The sequence below is a fragment of the Eschrichtius robustus genome, chromosome 12 (assembly GCF_028021215.1).
Source record: "Eschrichtius robustus isolate mEscRob2 chromosome 12, mEscRob2.pri, whole genome shotgun sequence".
In the NCBI taxonomy this organism is placed as follows: Eukaryota; Metazoa; Chordata; class Mammalia; order Artiodactyla; family Eschrichtiidae; genus Eschrichtius; species Eschrichtius robustus.
This window is the reverse complement of record NC_090835.1, coordinates 100,824,366-100,843,949: the sequence shown is the minus strand read 5'-3', so window position 1 is coordinate 100,843,949 and position 19,584 is coordinate 100,824,366. Positions and strand designations below refer to the sequence as shown.

At 44.1% G+C, this 19,584-nt stretch overlaps 1 protein-coding gene across 3 annotated transcripts in view; it reads left to right on the top strand.

Moving 5' to 3' along the window:
* Positions 1-19,584, top strand: part of GCNT2 (glucosaminyl (N-acetyl) transferase 2 (I blood group)) — a 121,041-nt gene that overhangs the window by 64,480 nt on the left and 36,977 nt on the right. Inside the window, exon 1 of one of the 3 annotated variants that reach the window (XM_068557383.1) lies at positions 1,768-3,144. The exons of the other annotated variants lie outside the window; for them this stretch is intronic. Coding sequence (XP_068413484.1) covers positions 2,226-3,144 — 919 coding nt within the window. The 5' untranslated portion in view covers positions 1,768-2,225. Of the gene's footprint in view, positions 1-1,767; positions 3,145-19,584 lie in introns of those variants that run through there. 3 annotated transcript variants of the gene reach the window in all.

The following is a 19,584-nucleotide window of genomic DNA, read 5'->3' as shown; positions in this document are numbered from 1 at the left end:
ACCGCGGTTCAGGAGGTGATGTGTCATTCAGCTGAAGTGCAGGGTGCCTTGAATCAAGGGGGCTTAGCATCGGTTTTCCTACCTCTGCTGAAAACAAGGAATAAGCATATTGTTCTATTAATTTCATTAATAGCAGGGTAGAGACTTTTCAAAAGGGAGGAGAGAAAGGGCATTAAAGGACATTTTTTCTTCATGCGGGGGTGGGTGGGTGCTCAGTCTCCGATAGTGAGTTACTGCTACAGGATGGAGGCTCAGGGGGGTTACGTTCACTTCAAAGGGGAGGTGACACGGGAAGGCATGAAGTAGTTGTATGGGTATGTTAGAAGCCATCATAAATAAAATATGTTGATCTGTATTAAAAAAAAGCTGGTCGGAAAAATAAAAGGTTGAAGATGAGAACCTTGTAAGTTAAAGAGCTTCATGCTCTTCAGCCAAAACTCTGCTATTTACAAATAGGGGAAAACAACATTCGTTTCCTAGGTGATTTGACAGGCTTAACCGGGCAGGTATAAAGCACTTCTCTGAGTATTAGATGATGTTCTCTGGGTAGTGAAAACCTGAATGCGCTCTAGGTGCCCTTATCCGAACATCATTTGTGCCAGGATTCGAGTGCTTTCCGGTGAAGTTTTAAGGTCTCATCTAAATCAGGGGATGTAGCTTGGCATTTGTTCATTGGACCCCAACATCCTGTTACCAAATCAAACTCAGGGCCTCTCGCCGGCGGGCAGTAAGGCCAATCTAATGACACCGGGTTGTGGTGAAGGAAAGTGCAGCATTTATTGTAAAGATGCCAATACAAAGAGGATGGGTGGCTCGTGTTCTAAAACCCCGACGGTTTTGGGGGGAGTATTTAATGGGCAAAATTTGGGGTGAGGGCTACAGGGCTTGTGACTTTGTTCTGACCGGCTGGTGGCGAGGTAGCAGGGCGGCGCTCCAGGGATCTTGGGCTCAGCCTGAAGTTACCATCCTCCACCTGGGTGGAGGCCTTAGTTCCCGCAGAAGAACTCAAAGATATTGTTGTGTGTATCCCCTGAGGAGGAACCAGGACGCTGCCCCAAGGCCGCAGTATTGTTTCTAGGCTGTTCCTCCCTTGTTTCTGCATCCCCTCCCTTCCCTGATTAGCAACTGTTTGAATCTGCCCTTTGAAGCTCAGGGGACGTCCAGGAGCCTGAAGGAAGCCTATTTCCTACAAACAAGAAACGGGGGGCACGGAAAGAATCTGTACCAGGGAGGACCCCACAGGGTCCTGCTCCGTTTCAATCCTTACGATAAGCACCACGGTGGGAGGAGAGGGGCTGTCACGACGCAATCTCAAAGTCACAGGACCCAGAGCCCTGCACTTTCAGATCCCCTAGGACTGGAACCCCGGTAAGCTCTTGTTTTAGGAAAGAGAGGGCCGGGGACTTCCCTGGCGGTCCAGGGCTGAAGACTCCGCGCTTGCACTGCAGGGGCTTCGGGTTCAATCCGCGGTCCGGGAACTGGGATCCCGCATGCCTCGCGGCAGGGCCAAAAAAAGAAAAAGCAAAAGGGTAGGGCGGGGCTAGAAAGCATTACAAAAGAGCCCGGTGGGTGAGGTTTTTTTAAATTTTCGATCTCGTCCCTTCAGTCAGTTTTTCACCAAAGCGGCATGTCTGCGAACGGAGGCAACCTTATACCCCGTGGAACGTGGTCGAAGAGTCGAGGGACCAGGCTGTGGATCACTGCCATGAGCAACAAGGCGGGGCGAGTGCCGCAGCCTGTCGGATGACTAGCAGGAAACGGCACGCCTGCCAGAACGCATCATTTCAACTTTCGTTCTTACTGTATTCATGCCCTGAATGACAGTAGCAAGAGGGGGGCAAAAAGCCCTCCGAAAATGAAGGAAAAGAGATCTGAGAAACTAAATCTGCAGGGGCAAAGGAGACTAAAGCCAGAGTGTTAGTGAAACAGCTAGCCGTTGGGAGCTGGGAGCCAGAGGGAGGGAAAAAGGCTGGGCGTAAGCAACCTGCTACCGGGATGTAGACAAAGGCGGTTTGAAAGGCAGAGGGCGAGGCGGGCTCAGTAGCTACTCTCAGCATGGGGAGTGCGCCAGCCGCTGGATTCCCGGGATGAAACCGAATGAATTCACCGTGTCTCCTTCAGGGCACGAGTTACTGGAGTATGCACCAAAATAAGAACTCAGAGAAAAAAGTAAGTTTGGGAGAGGACTTAGATTTTGACGGTCTTTGAAATCTCCTCTTGGAGGCATGCCTTCATTGATGCGTTACCTCTTTATAGTTTCTGTCTCTTGTGTAATCATTTTTATCGTGTTCTACGTGTTCAATTTTGGGGGCGAGCAAGGCTTCCAGAGGCTAAATAACTCGGACACTTCGATGCTGAGTCAAGTTTGCATATCCTTTATCAATGGCAAAACACCTTTCCTCTGGAGAAACAAACTCATGATCTATGAGACGTCCTCTTGCAAGGAATACTTGACTCAAAGCCACTACATCACGGCGCCGTTATCTAAAGAAGAAGCTGAATTTCCTTTGGCATATATCATGGTCATCCATCACAATTTCGACACCTTTGCAAGGCTCTTCAGAGCTATTTACATGCCTCAGAATATCTACTGTGTTCACGTGGATGAGAAAGCGACAGTTGAATTTAAAGATGCAGTGAAGCAATTACTGAGCTGCTTCCCAAATGCTTTTCTGGCTTCCAAGATGGAACCCGTGGTCTATGGTGGGATTTCCAGGCTCCAGGCTGACCTGCACTGCATCAAAGATCTTGCAGCCTTGGACGTTCCGTGGAAGTACGCCATCAACACCTGTGGGCAAGATTTCCCCCTGAAAACCAACAGGGAGATAGTTCAGTATCTGAAAGGATTTAAAGGGAAAAACATCACCCCAGGGGTTCTGCCTCCAGCGCACGCAGTTGGACGGACTAAATATGTCCACCGAGAGCACCTGGGCAAAGAGCTTTCCTATGTGATAAGAACCACAGCATTGAAACGGCCTGCTCCCCACAATCTCACCATTTACTTTGGTTCTGCCTATGTTGCCCTGTCAAGAGAGTTTACCAACTTTGTTCTCCATGACCCACGGGCTCTTGACTTGCTCCAGTGGTCCAAAGACACCTTCAGTCCGGATGAACATTTCTGGGTGACGCTCAATAGGATTCCAGGTATGTGGGATTTCCTATTTCACGTGAAGGCAACGTGCCATCCTTGAAAGGGCTTTTCGAGAGCCAGCTCCTTTTTATTAGAAGTAGAAGATGAAAACTGAAATATATAGTTTTCTCCTGCATCCTTTATAAACTCTAAACATCTAAAGAATGACGTTCTTTAGAATACAGTATTCTAACCAAGCCAAATAATACCTTTTAGTGGTATTGCTTTGCAGTTCATTGTGTTCTTTTGCATTCATCATCTTATTAAATCTTTAACCACAATCGGTATTATTGTTCTACATCCCCACTGGTGTTCTTTCTTACCCCCAAATTTGTCAGACTTGCTGTAACCCCAGGGCCATTGCCTTGGCCACTCCCCTGCCTAGCCCCAGACCTTCACAGGCTCCCTCTTATCAGCCAGAGGTCAACAGCTCAGAGAAGCTGAGCTGACCACCCCACCTTTTTCCTTCAAAGAGTTTATTATCAACTGGAATATCCTATCTACTTACTTGCATGGATTTGTTCTTGGCCTCCTCTGTATTAGCTCCGTGAAGTTGGGTCGTTTTCTATCTTGTTAACTGCTGTATCCTCCATGCATAGAACACATAGTACATGCTCAATAAAAATGAATGAATGAATAACTGGCAAAGCATGAGACTTTACTATGGCACCACAGCTGTCTCCCTAAGACCCAGTGAGCAAAGAAATATTTAGACTCATGCATGTACTATATCACAGGTGTAAAGTTTTAAAAATACATATATTTTAACTTCAGATAAATAATGAGATTCCAGGAGAAGCTCCTTCCTTTCTCATCAAAACAGTTCTACCTGTACTAATGGACCAGATCAATTATTTTTAAAACTGTATAAAACATGATAGGATTTCTTCTGAAGGAAACAGCATGCTTTGGACTCAATGAAAAATACAAAATGGATCTCTGATGAACTCGACAGCATTATTATAGCAAGAGAAAAGCAATCATTGTTCTGGTTTTTGGGGGGTTGCCAAGTTGGAAATACTGGTAGGTGCTCTCAGGCTGCAGGGTGGGGCCTGCTGGGCGATAAACATGCCAGCATTCTCTGGAAAATACCGTGTTTGGTCTCTGAATCCCAGGGTGACTGGCCTGGTGGACAGGGCTTGCCCTCGAACTGTGCAAGCTCTCTCTCTTGACCTCCCTCTTCCTATGGCCATCTTTTCACCTTTTATCTGTTGTTTCCATCATTGGCAACTAATCGGTGAGCATTAGGTAATTAGAGGCTGATTTTCATATTTAAACATTTATTCCCTTTCTATTTTCACTATTCCCTTAGGATTTATAAAGATTTGATACTAGCCTTGTGGTTCCATAGTATCATACTAAAATGAAGGCAGTTCGTAACTTCACAAAAGCCTGAATTGTCGTTCCTTAAAAAAAGAAAAACATGGGTTTGCGTTAGTGTTAAATGTCTGTTTGGTTTGCAGAAGGATGGTCAGTCTTATCAATGTCAAATCAATTTAACAAAATCGAGGAAAACTAATCTCATACCCCCCATTTTTTTTTTCCTTACCCCCTTCTCCTTTCCAGCCCTGGTGAAATAGACAAGGCGGGAGAAGAGACCATTTTTGCTGTAGGTTTGTGGGGTGACTCGCTGGCTTCTACCCTCTCTCAGCGACAGTATGACCCCATATAAATAGCCTCTTGGAATCTCCAATCTCCCCAGCTACAGACTAAGGGCCCCAGGAGGCAAGATCCTTTTTGTTCCTACATATGCCTTTCTTTGCAGAGGACACAATACCCAGAACCACATAAACACCTAGCATGCAGCTGTCGAGAATTTGTAGAAAGGCCAAAATGCTTTTATTTATAAATAAATAAATAAATAAAGTGAGACTCAATAGAAAGTATACTCATAGAGGTGAGTCTAGACTCCATCAATCTTGTTGCCCCTTAGCCTTGGCAAATGCCTTTCATTACCCCTGTAGGAAATCGGAGATGAGAACTCCACTAAGGGAACCTCAGTGGTCTGATTCTGCAAGGGATGTTTTTCAGGATAACATGACATTTCCTAGGGTCTTGCCTCCTTCCTCTCTTACATTCCAGATGGCATCCTGGTTCAGGGAGCAAGCAGGAAGATATCCTGCTTGTAGGTGGGCCCTTCCTGAATTACAAGTGATTTAAAGAAAACAAGCCATCACATGCTCTAGCTCCAGTGATGGACCACCCCATCTTCAAAGGCGATGCAAAATTCAGTCACATGCTCCAGTCCCTCCAGCCGTTTTCCACTTGAGCGTTCTTTGTGATTTAGGATTTGGTGCGTGAATCTGGTTCTTTATTACCAGACAACCTTTTACCATATCACGTCTTCTGTTTTCAGTGTTCATGTTTTAAGGGGAAAAGTCCTTCGGTAAATACAGCGTAAACATTTTCGCAAATGTGCAAGTTCAGATGGTGCCGTTCCTTACCTCCCTCAAAGTTTCCTTCTGTTTTTATCCTAAACATCCTAAATTTAAGTGTTTGTGTTAGAAAGACCCTGCACAGCCATATCAGGCTCCCTGAAACACCCACAAGAGGACTGAGGCCAAGAACATGATTAGTACCCTGTTACTAGATGATATCAGACAACAAAATGAGAATAGTTTAAAATTAGTGAGACTCGGGAATTCCTTGGCTGTCCGGTGGATAGGACTCCGTGCTTCCACTGCAGGAGGTGCGGGTTTGATCCCTGATTGGGGAAGTGAGATCCCACATGCCGCGCTGCACGGCAAATAAATAAATAAATAAAGTGAGACTCAACAGAAAGTATACTCACAGAGGTAAGACTAAATCACATATCTTCACACTGTTTTGTTTTGTTTTGTTTTCATGTTGTCTTTCTATTGAGAAAATGACTTCTCTCTTGGTTTTCAACACTTATGTTTTTTCCAAACTGCATTACAATTGGAAATGGTGCCGGGCCATGTTCCTTGGGGGCCCCAGTCTCACATCCTTCTCCAGGGAAGGCCAGAAAGAGTGGTTTTCATTCCATCCTGTGTGGCTGTGTACAGACGGATTGTCTAGATTTCTCCCTTCTGGCCATATTCTCAAAGGAAACCCTTCGGGAGCACACATTTCTCTCACTCATCCTATAGCGCTTGAGGGTTACGGTTAGGGTCAGCATGAGGCTCTGTCATATGCACGCTGTACGAATTCTGGTGCACGCTGAGGTTTTCTAACTTCTCCAATCTTTGTAATCGCTGCTGTATGTCACCTTAAGAAAAGCTCATTTCCTCTAGGTTTTCTGGTTATTCCCGTAGCATGTTCTTTGGCCTCCCTGCCCCAGGGCGGAGTGCCAGAGACCATTGAGATGTTTGGCTTTAAGTCTTGTGGAATTGTTGAGGATCTGCAGAAAGCTCTGCTGGTCTAGTTTTTTCACTGTCCGCTTCCGTGGCTCACTTGTCTTCTGGTCCCACTTTACGGTGGGTCTGTCTCTAATGAAAAGGCAAAACAGCTCCATGCTTTGACTTCAGCTACTTTCTTCCCCTCACTGCCTAAGCGTGTTCTTTTGGAGTTTTGCTCATGCGTTTCTCTGACCTTTCTCATGCCATGAGGTTTTTGCTCCCTAAGAATGTTTTCATTTGCCTCTTCTTTTTTCCATTTTGTATACTTCTTTTTTTTTTTTTTTCCGGAGCCCCTTTGTCAAATAAATTACCTCAACTTCAGAAAGGACCTCATGATCACATTTCCTCGTGTTTCAATGCTAAAAATAGCTTGTTTCCTACTTTGATTTCTTTTGCTTTTTTAACTTTGTGCCTTATATGTGGACATTCTTTGGGCATGTGTTATGACTCTTTGAGTTGCATGTGACAGAAACACAACTCAAAGTTGCTTAAACAGACCCCAGAACTTACTGGGTCATAGAATTGAGGTGCCCAAGGAGGGCCTCCGAGTAAAGCTGGATCAAGGCTTGGAACGGTATATGTGGGACTCTTTGTCTCTGTGAAGTGACCAACCGTCCCTGTGTGCCCAGGTCTGAGGGGGGTCTTGGTTATAGGACCTTCTACGCTAAAGCCAGGGAAGTCCCAGTTTGGTCTGAACTGGTCACTCTGTCTGTCTGTCTGTCTGTCTGTCTCTGGGTTGACTTTATTCAGTTTGGTCCTCCCCACATGGTGTCAGAGAGGCTCAGAAGTAGCTCCAGCTGCTTGCTTCTCACAGCTGGCACTCCTGAGAGAAAAGAAAGGTTTTTTTCCTCATAGCTCCAGCAACAGTTCAGGGAAGTCGTCAGATTGGTCCTGCCTGGTCCAAATCCCTATCCCTAAACAAACCAGGGGTAGGAAGAATACTGACCAGCCTCTCTTGGGTCACTTTTTCACCCTAGAGCTAAAAGTTCAGGGCAAGCTATGGTGAAGGATGGTTCTTCGCCGTGATGCCTGCCAGACAAAAGCACACGCCCACTGCAAGGTGGTTCCGGGTCCTGCAGGCAGGGGGGTTTTCAGCAAGCATCTCCACCTGGATTAGAAGGAGAAGATTTAATGAGATACACAGTTTTCAGCACTTGGGCAATTATAACTTGGAGAAGACTAATTAAATTACCATTGTGGAAAAGGCATGATCTCAATAAGCATACTTCTCTTCCCTCATAGAAATATTTTATTTATTTATTTTTTAAAGTAAATTTATTTTTAAAAAATAAATTTATTTATTTTTAAAAAATAAATTTATTTATTTTTTAAAAATAAATTTATTTATTTTTTAAAAATAAATTTATTTATTTTTTAAAAATAAATTTATTTATTTTTGGCTGCGTTGCGTCTTCATTGCTGCGCACGGGCTTCCTCTAGTTGCGGTGAGCGGGGGCTACTCTTCGTTGCAGTGCGTGGGCTTCTCATTGCAGTGGCTTCTCGTTGCGCAGCACGGGCTCTAGGCGCACAGGCTTCAGTAGTTGTGGCTCGTGGGCTCTAGAGCGCAGGCTCAGTAGTTGTGGCGCACGGGCTTAGTTGCTTCACGGCATGTGGGATCTTCCTGGACCAGGGATCGAACCCCGTGTCCCCTGCATTGGCAGGCGGACTCTTAACCACTGCACCACCAGGGAAGTCCATCATAAAAACATTTTAAATAAAATTATATTTTATTTATATTTATAGATATAAATAATAAGTATATCAATAAATAATTTAATTATTTAATATAAATTTCATAATTTCATACAAATATATCTTTATATTTCTTTTTAATAATTATTATTACATTTGGATAGTATTTAGTTTGCAAAGGAATTTCTAACACATTATCTCCTTTAATTCTTATAAGAATTCTTTAAGGGGAGGACTGTTGTTCCCATTTTGCAGATGAGAAATTTAAGATTAAAATAAGTGGCTTGTCCAAAGACAAATATTGCATATACCTAGCAAGAAATAAGAATGAAAAGAGGGAATTCCCTGGCCGTCCAGTGGTTAGGACTCGACACTTTCACTGCCGGAGCCCAGGTTCGATCCCTGTTCAGAGAACTGAGATCCCGCAAGCCGCGCAGCGCAGCCAAAAGAAAAAAGAAAAAAGAATGAAAGAAACATCTACGGGGAAGTAGGGGGAAGCAGAGGTAAGATTTATGTGGTAAGCTTAGATTAAATTGAACCTAGTTTTATGAATTCTTCATTTGATTATTGCAATAACAGCAAGTGTTCAGAAGATGAAACTTAGCTAATTCTAAGTCTCATTGAGCTTGGGGAATGATTATATAATTGGACCCACCCAGGAATTTTCTCTCTTGTTCCTTATGTCATCTGGATACTTAGCCCATTTTCCTGAAAACGTTGGCTTTTCCGTGCGAGCCGAAGGTACAGAAAAGATCAGGAGAGTAATGTTTACTGAACATCTGCCCATGGGTCTGCATTATCTCAGTTTAATCGTCGCAAGAATCCTGTTGGCTCGGTATCTAAGTTCACATTTTACACGTGTGAGGATGGGATCAGAGGGGCTGAGTGACGTGTCCTGCTCCAAAAGCCGGAAGCACAGTAAAGGAGAGAGTGCATGCAACGGGCACCTGGAATTCTACACGCTCAGAATTCAATCCATGCTCGCCTTTCTGTGCCCCTCAATCAACAGCGCCCTCTGTTAGCTTAGACCTGCCGGCCGGCTTCTCTCTCCTCAGTTCTCACCACCCCCATCCCTCCAGCCCTGGAGCTTGGTTTCCAGAGTCGAGAGAACCAGGTTGGAATCCTGGCCCCTCCATCGCCAGTCTTGTGACCCGACGACTGGAAAGCCCAGTCTTAGAGTAGCCGTGCAGCATAGATGTTGAAAGCGGGACCCTGGAGCCAGACTGCCTGAATTTGAATCTCTGCTCTGCCATTTACAAGCTTTGTGACTTTGGACAAGTTACCTAAATGTGGGAGCCTCTGTTTCTCCATCTTTAAAATGGGAGAAATAATGATATTTACATCAAATCTGTGAGGCTTAGATGAGTTTGACCAGTGCCCAGCACATATTTTGAGTGTTAGTTTTTATTGTTTTTACTGTTATTATCATTATTATTTTCTTCATCTGTAAAATGGATATTCATTCAATAAATTTATTTTATTTTATTTTTTATTGAAATATAGTTGCTTTACAATGATTCAGATATATATATATACATATATACGTATATATATGAATATATATCTATATATATTCTTTTTCAGATTATTTACCCTTATATGTTATTACAAAATATTGAGTATAGTTCCCTGGGCTATACAGTAGGTCCTTGTTGGTTATCTACTTTATATATAGTAGTGTGTCTATGTTAATCTCAAACTCCTAATTTATCCCTCCCCCTACCCCAATAAATATTTACTGAGCACTTAGACACTGTGCTGGGTACTGAGAAATAATAGTGAATAAGTATATAATAGTGAATAAGACAAATAAGGCCCCTACTCTCATGGAGTATTCTAGAAGGAGGAGACAGGCAATAAAAAGTAGACAGATAAGATAATTAGAGATTCTAAGTGCTGTGAAGGAAACAAGCAGGCTGACGCAGGAAGGGACCTACTTCCTAGTGAGTGAAAGTAGCACATGAACTGCACCTCCAAAATGAGAACAAGCCATCGGAACAAGAAGGAGGTTCCAGGCAGAGGGATGAGAGATTGCAAAGGCCCTGAGGTGAGCAAGGGCTCCATGTGTTCAGGAGCCAGAAAAGCAGCCAAGGGGGCGGGGGTGAGGGCTGGACCTGGCGTGACGTGGGCGAGGCCCTCATGTGACGGTCACGGGGATGCCTTGACCTGGCAGCACCCGGTTCATAGGGTTGTGGGCAGGAGACGCAAGGGGATGTGTGCAAGGGCTCGGCTCCTGCCAGGTACAGGGTAAACGGTTAGTGAATGGGATCTGGCTGTTGGCCTCCTTTCCATGGCTGGTGCTGCCATCCCTCTCTCTCTTCCTCTCTCTCCTACAATAGCCTAATTTCTTTCTAACTACTTTCCCTGACGCCATTCTCAGCCTGCTTTAATCCATCCTCCATAGTGACAGAAAGACCTCGATAAAAATGCACGTCGGTCTCATGATCACGTCTCTCTCCTTCTTAGAAACCTCCTGTGCAGCCCCGCCACATACAGCCTCACGTCCTAGCCCCTTTGCTGGAAGGGAGCTCATTGCAGCGTGGCCCCTTGACCTCTGCAGCGCCTTCTCGCCCTATGCTCCGCCCCCCCTTCCCATACTGCACACCAGCTGTACCAGACAACTCGTGGGTCCCAAATGTGCCACTTTCAGCCTCCCTGCCTCGACGCATGCCAGCTCCCCTCCAGAATGCTCTAGAACGCTCTTCCTCCCTCTCCCTCCTCTGATTGGCATGGGCATTTCTTTGAAGATTCAGCTTAGAGTCATATTTTCTAAAGAGCCTTTCCTAATTCTCGCTCCTGTGGACTCCATCCCCCTGTGTCACATTGTACTACTGTTAGTCTTGCAATGCCGTGTTTGTGCTCCTAGTGGCCTTCTAGACTGACCTGCAAGGGTAGCACCAGCACCTGCTAATTTCTTCTTCCTCCTGCCTGGCACACGAGCAATGGAGCCCTGGCTCCTCGGTGTCATTTCACTTGCACAAACTCAACTGTATTCTCTCTCTCTCTCTCACACACACACACACGTACACACATGCACACTCACAGTGTGTGTAAGTCTAAATGGCCATCCCTCCGCCGCCCTCCATTCCGCCCAATGAGTCTGGGGTCCGCAGTGAGCGTGAGGTGGAGTCTGCATTCGCATGACGGGTCTCGGTTCCCATGCTCACGAATCTTAAAGATACAGTGTGCGTCTCATGACATGGCTCCTCAGCTCAAATTAACTTCTTCATCTGGTGCTCATAAGAAGAAACCACCATCTGGACCAAGATGAAAAGGAAAATTGTCAGCATTGGAATTATGGAGAGACTCCGTGTCATCTTAATATTCCCAAAGGATTTCTCCAGAGGAATTTTGACTGTATGCTGTCTTCCCTGTACATATCGGCTTTGTAACCTAATCTCCCAGTAGGATGTATACCTTCTCTAAATGTTTGTTGGATTTATTGATTGGCTAGTAATTGGCAAAGTATGGGCACAAATTCAGATCATCCTATTTCTAATCTAGTGTTCTGCCCCCATCCTCAATGCAATGTATAGAATCGCTCTTTTTTTTTAAAAATAAATTTATTTATTTATTTTTGGCTGCGTTGGGTCTTCGTTGCTTAACATGGGCTTTCTCTAGTTGCGGTGAATGGGGGCTACTCTTCGTTGCGGTGCGCAGGCTTCTCATTGCGGTGGCTTCTCTTGTTGTGGAGCACGGGCTCTAGGCGCGCGGGCTTCAGTAGTTGTGGCTCGCGGGCTCTAGAGTGCAGGCTCAGTAGTTGTGGCTCACGGGCTTAGTTGCTCCACATATAGGATCTTCCTGAACCAGGGTTCGAACCCGTGTACCCTGCATTGGCAGGCGGATTCTTAACCACTGTGCCACCAGGGAAGTCCCTAGAATCACTCTTTTCTAAAAGTTGTTTGTACTCAGAAAAGGCAGGTAGGGTAAAAGTGCCACGAAGAGATGATTGTCTGAAGCCAGCAGTCTTGGGACAATACTTTGTCACAGAACTTTGAGCAATAACTTCAACATTAGGAAAAAGCTATCATGTGTTGCCAAAAGTGTTAAAGGGCAATGCTTTTATAATCCCTCTTTGGAAACTTATATTTAAATGGATTCTGTTCTTTTCATTTCTTGGTTACCAACTACTGAATTGAGACTTGGGTAACAGCTGATTTTAGAGCCACTATTCTCAGTGAAATGCAGAACTAGCGAGAGTGAAGTTTTCAGTAAACAACCCCCGTGAGTCTTTTCCCCAGTTTGCTTTTTGGCTCTTGCTGTTCTCTCTCCCTTGGTGATCTCACTGGCCTCCAGACTCATCACCATTCCTGTCCTGATGAATCATGACCCTGCCTCGTGCTCCCAGGCCCTCTCTGCGTTCCTCCCAGGCCTTCGGGCATCTCTTCCTGAGGGTCCCACTGGCACCTGCTCAGGTGCCCCCGCTTGCATTGCCCTACTCCCCAGAAACCCCCTTCTCCAGAACCTCTGGGACAGGCACTGCTGTCCTCCATGTCAGCCGACGTCTCCTCTTCCAGCCCCCCACACCTAATCAGCGCATTCTGTACATTGTGTGTGTGATAGGTTTCCAGGGAGTATCACCGATCGGTTCCCATCATTACTGCTCTAACTCCAGCCCATCCTGCCAATCTCTCAAGTAGATTGTTAGACCCATCCATGTGGTGTCTCTGGCCCAAGTCGCCCTCTTCAAAACATTCTAACCCTCGACATATTTTTCTTCTAAGAATAACTTCTCAATTCCAAAAGCTTCAGTGACATTTTTCAATAGCTTATTGAATTATTCAATACAAACATCTCAACCTGGCACGTTGGATGTTGGATGGTTGCATATCCCTGATATCACTGATTAATCAATTCCCACGGCTGCCTTCCCTGAAAGGAACACTCCAGAAAAACCACGCCTTGTATTCCTGCCTTTGGTACTTTTTTTCTTGTCAGTCTCCTTCCTTGGGTCATTCTCCTCTATTTCTCCTATTTAAATAATGGCCTGAATAGGTCTGCATTCAATGCATTGTCATTTAGGGAGTGTTCCCTGATTTTTTTTTTTTTCTCTATTGTACATTTTGTAAACCTTTGTTGTAACTCCTTTTTTTTTTTTTTGGCTGGACCGCCAGGGAAGTCCCAGTTGTAACTCTTTTATGCCATTCCATAATCTTCTTTGAACTATAATTATGAATGTGGATATCATATTACCCTGGCAACTGTTATCTCTTCAGGGTCTTTTACATTTTTGGCAGCTCAACGTAGGGCACATCCAGTGGGATAAGAATAAATATTTTCTGAACTGGAAATAACTGAAATAACATTTAATATGCCCCTCAGCACTGCTGCCAACTCAGTTGCAAATCACCCCCTCCACCGCCCCCTTCACCACCACTACACACACACACACACACACACACACACACACACACACACACACACACACAGCCTAGATTCCTTTGCCAAATCTTAATAGGTCAGCTTCAGACAGCATCTTCCAGCATGTTCAGTTTTTCTGGGGATTTTCCTGAAGTCCTTTCTGCCCCTAGTCAACAGCAATGGCACTGTTCTCTCTCTCTCTCTGTTTTTCCAAAGCGTCTTGCTCATCTTGGGAATGCTTCTCAATGCCAAGTTCATCCTGGGGGCAGCACCAGCTCAAGCCAGACTGTGCTTCAATGCAAGGCCCACCATCTGTGAGCTTAAAACCAATGGGCACCTAACTCTGCACCAAAGGAGTAAAAATAACAGCCTAACATCAGAGGACCCTATTTTAAAGACCAGATCTGGGTTTTTACAGGGCTGCTGCTCTGATGGCAGGAACCCATCATTTGGTGAAGCAAATGGCCCTGCTAAGATTTTTAGTGATTTTTTTCTGGGTCTTGGAGTGGGCAATTTGCAGTCTTAGAAAGCTACATCCAAAGCAACAGTTATAGGGAATTTCCTGCGCTGTGCGGCCAAAAAAAAAAAAAAAGGAACCCACTAAGCAGCAGTTACTTTTCTAACTGACCTTTTCTCTTTTTTTTCATATTCATTACTTGTATTTTCATCATTACATCATTACTGATTGCTTGACTTTATTTAGATCAAGAATGATATGAAAGCAACGCTGACTGAACTTAAGGTAAAGAAAGCAAACATTCTGAGAGCCATTTTTTTACATGAACATGGATTATACCATTTAATGCAGACCCAAGGCCATGCAGTTTTTGCAGGTAGATTTTACTTCCATTCAGACTCTTTTCATGTAGATCATAAAAATACAATACAGTGTGATGAGCCCAATTCAAAAATTACATGCTGCAGCCCATATTAACACTGACAGTTCCTAATAGAGGAAAAGAAAATTGAATTTTCTTTTTTTCTTTTTTGGCTGTGTTGGGTCATCATTGCTGCGTGTGGGCTTTCTCTAGCTGCCGCAAGCAGGGGCTGCTGTTCGTTGCGGTGCGAGGGCTTCTCATTGCGGTGGCTTCTCTTGTTGCGGAGCTCGGGCTCTAGGCGCATGGGCTTCAGTAGTTGTGGCACGCAGGCTCAGTAGTTGTGGCTCGCAGGATCAGTAGCTTTGGCTCGCGGTCTCAGTAGTTGTGGCTCGCGGGCTCAGTAGCTTTGGCTTGCGAGCTCAGTAGTTGTGGCACGTGGGCTCAGTAGCTGTGGCTCACGGGCTCTAGAGAGCAGGTGCAGTAGTTGCGGTGCATGGGCTTAGTTGCTCCGTGGCATGTGGGATCTTCCCGGCCAGGGCTCGAACCCACGTCCCCTGCATTGGCAGGAGGATTCTTAACCACTGCGCCACCAAGGAAGTCCCAAAAATTAAATTTTCTTGACCTAACTAACCAGTTCTTAATGTGGTTTCTCAACGCCTGTCTTTCATTCTCTGATCTGAATAGTACGTGACATTCTTTCTTGACATGCTTTTGGACAAAGCCAGGAGTAGAAGAAGTTTTTTCCCAAATGTGTTTACCTTTTTTGAAAATTGAGATATAATTAAGACAAAATAGTGTATCAGTTTCAGGTGTACAACACAATGAGTTAATGTGTGTATATCCTGTGGAATGGTTACCACAGCAGGTCTAGCTGACATCCATTGCCACGCACGGTTGCAATTTTCTTTGCCTTGTGATGAGAACTGTTAAGATCTACTCTCTTAACAACTTTCAAAGATACAGTAACGTATTATTGACTACAGTCACCATGCTGTATGTTGCATCCCTATGACTCAGTTATTTCATAACTGGAGGTCTGTACCTTTTGACCCCCTTCCTCCATTTTGCCTAACCCACCCCTGCCTCTGGCAACCACCAATCTGTTCTCTGTACCTATGGGGGGGATTTGTTTTTTTAGATTCACATGTGAGTGAGATCATACCATATTTATCTTTCTCTGTCTGACTTATTTCACTTAATGCCCTTGAGGTCCATCCGTGTTGTCATAAATGGCAAGATTTCCCTCTTTTTTTATGGCTGAATGTATATGTGTGTGTGTGTGAATGTGTGTTCTCATTTCCTTCGGATAAATTCCCAGAAGTGGAATTGATGGATCATATGGTAGTTCTGCGTTTAATTTTTTGAGGAACCTCCATGCTGTTTTCCACAGTGGCTTTACCAATTTACATTCCCAGTAACAGGGCACAAGGGTTCCCTTTTCTCCACACCCTCGCTGACACTTTTTATTTCTTGTCTTTTTGATAAGAGCCATTCTAACAGGTATGAGGTGATATCTCATTATGGTTTTAATTTGCATTTCCCTGATCATTAGTGACGTTGAACACCTTTTCATGTACCTGTAGGCTGTCTGTATGCCTTCTTTGGAAAAATGTCTATTCAGTTCCTCTGCCCATTTTTTAATTGGATTGTTTGGTTTTTTGCTATTAAGTTGTATGAGTTTTTTAATATATTTTTGATATTAACCTCTTATCAGATATATGATTTTCAAATATTTTCTCCCATTCTTAGGCTATCTTTTCATTTTGTTGATGGTTTCCTTTGCTGTGCAGAAGGTTTTTAGTTCAATGTAGTCCCACTTGTTTTTGCTTTTTTGCCTTTTTTTTAAATTTTAAAAATTTATTTATTTATTGGCTGCGTTGGGTCTTCGTTGCTGCGCACGGGCTTTCTCTAGTTGCGGCGAGCGGGGGCTACTCTGGGTTGCGGTGCGCGGACTTCTCATTGCGGTGGCTTCTCTTGTTGCGGAGCACGGGCTCTAGGTGTGTGGGCTTCAGTAGTTGTGGCTCGTGGTCACTAGAGCACAGGCTTGGTAGTTGTGGCTCATGGGCTTAGTTGCTCTGTGGCATGTGGGATCTTCCTGGACCAGGGCTTGAACCCATGTCCCCTGCATTGGGAGGCGGATTCTCAACCACTGCACCACCAGGGAAACCCTATTTTTGTTTTTGTTGCTTTGTGCTTTTGGTGTCAGATCCAAAAAGTCATCACCAAGACCAATGTCAAGGAGCTTACCCCCCTACGTTTCTTTCTAGGAGTTCTGTGGTTTCAAGTCTCACGTTCGGGAATTCCCTGGCGGTCCAGTGGTTAGGACTCCACGCTTTCACTGCCGAGGGCCCGGGTTCAGTCCCTGGTCGGGGAACTAAGATCCCACAAACCGCATGGCACAGCCAGGAAAAAAAGAAGTCTCACATTCAAGCCTTTAATCCTTTTTGAGTTATTTTTTGTATATGGTGTAAGATAGGGGTCCAGTTTCATTCTTTTGCATGTGGCTGTCCAGTTTTCCCAGCACCATTTATTGAAGAGACTGTCCTTTCTTTCCAAATATATTTACTTTGTATCCACTTTAATGCCATGTTTTCAGAGAATGGATGATTGGAGGTTGTACTTTCAAAGCCTTTACCCTTGAGCTCTGTACTTACTTCCATGATATTCATTCCCCCATAATCTTTCTCTTCAGCCAGATTTAAAAGATCAGAACTTAACTGTGAAAATATCAGAGGATAAAACTGCGATCTTTCCTAAGCAAGCTGAAGATACTAAGATCATCCTAAAGGAGTTAGCTTCCTGCCATGATCAGCCCCCTCTTCTAGATATTTCCTCATCAGGCACCCCCTTTCCTAGCCCCAATCCTCACATAATTTCTCCTTCATCGAAAATCTGTAATTCTGCCCTCAGTTCAAGTTGGAGCTACTTCTTTGAGCTCCTTGGGGTTCTACAGAAAAAAGGCCCTCCTGCCTAGGACTCCAAATGCCCTCCCATGTCCCTTATGAAAACTGCCCACCCCAGACCCTGAAGTCCCGGCTAGGTGTCGGGTGGTCTCCTGGAGAAGCTGAACAATTCCCCGTCTGGTTTCTCCTCCCTCGGGACCTTGGTCTGTCTAAACTAACTGCTCCCCACCCCACTTCGAAGAAAGCCTTCTTGATTTCTCTCTGGTCAGTTGTGCTATCACATTTTCAACTTTCTCCTGCACTTAATCTAAGCAAAACTCCCTAAAGCAGTTTTCCTGTAAAAATAGCCTCCTCTTTATTCTGTGCAGAATCTAGAAATATCACAACATTTAGAGCTGAAAGGAGCCTTAGGGAACATCTTTAGTTCCTAAAGTTGTACAAATATGGAAATTGAGAGTCAGAGAGCTTAAATGGCTAGTTGACTACACTGTTCCGTAAAATGAGTTAACATTTGCTCGCTTCATTGCCCATTTATTACAAATGTTAATAAAAGCATTTCCATTCATAAGACCACATATTTTTCTATTAATTCCTTCTTTACAGAAAGAAGATGTGTCAAGTCATACGTGGTGTGGAGGGAGGGGATTTTAGATATAGTTAACACTGTAATAACAGTTATTTTCCTTTTAGGCTCTCCCTTCATTGTGTAGGTTGCTACTAACACATTCTTATAACCACTGGGGAACATCTGTGTAGTTAGAATGGTTTAAGTGTGTTCTTTTAGGTTCACTATAAAGTTACCCCACAAATGTACATCATTTCGTCCTCATGCCTCAGTGGTTCAGGGATATGTTTGGAAGGGTCATGTAGAGTTTTTCTGCACTACAATTTGCAGACTTTTTATGACTGCATGCACCTCTCACCCAGATCAATGGTTTCAGCATTTCCTCTCCTTCCATACTGATCAGTTATTGAACATCCTCTAGTTGGTATATCTTTCAGTAGTGAGGGCTTAGGACCGATGGTATCTAGGATAACCAATCCATCCTGGTTTGCCCAGGACTTTCTGAGTTTTAGCACTAAAAAAATCCCATGTCCTGGGAAATCCCTCAGTCCCAGGCAAACTGGACAGTTGGTCACCCTAAGTACTGCCCTTACACATTCCTGCTCATCTTTCCAACGCCCAAGTCATCTCGGGACCGAGAATTAGTGCCCTAGTTATTTATGTTCCACAGAACAGCACTGATCATTTACTGGAAGAAGAAGAAAAAAAAAGATAACTGAAACTACTCCGTTATGTAGGTTACAACACATTTAAGACACACTGAAGGGTAGTAATCAAAACTACACTATCAGACCTGAGAGCCCTAACCAAAGCAGACCAGGACTGAGCCTACCCTATTTATAACAGTTTTCCCATTGTTTTTGAAGGGAAAGGATCGAGTTTAAGGATGTCATTTAAAGGGATGGATTGGTAAATATAAAATTTGAATCTAAAGCCACTTTAACCAGTGGGAGAATCAAATGCAAAGATTTTCTTCAGTTCAGTACAAACACAGAACATATCTTGGAGGCAAATTTTTTCCAGGTTTAATTTCTAGGAAAGCAGAAGAAACATCTGCTTTGGGGGATTTATCCAAGCACTCTGCCCTAACAAACTTTCAAAACTCAAGTAGATGACACGTTCTATGGGAAAGAAGCTAGTATGATAGTGGATTGAATAAACTGAAAACAAGTCAAGAATTTAATTGGGCTATTAAAATTATCTGTTGGAGGAAACCACTGCCTATCTCTATTTTAAGACTTTTGTTTTCTTTGAGTATCTTCAAAATACAGATCTCTGGTAGCAGCTGAATGATAAAATATTGTCTCTTAGCAGAAACATCTCCTTGCAACTTCAACTTTCAAAATTATGGGGGGGGAGGAGTTTGGCAGTACTTGGTATGAGAAGGGTACCAGAAGAATATCCCAGATTTGGAAAGATGTGGGATATGCAAGGTCTTCTCCTTAAGAATTTGCCATCTTTTTTCTCAGAGCACACATTTGGAAACAGAAAAGTTGTATAGAAAGACAAAGAGTCACCAATTCTGTCCCTTTGAGATTTAACAGAATGTAGCCAAAGGTAAAATTTGTGTGTGTTTGTTTTTTGCTTTTGTTTTTGCTTTTGCTCGGACAACTGGAATTAAATCTGGTCAGTTAACCACAAGAGGGAAACAAATTTGCTACCCAAAGGAGGCTGCTAGGGACATAGGAAAAAGCAGCGTGATCTTGGAAGAATGAGGTGAAGCTGGGGTGACGGTATGCGGAACAGTATAGTAAAA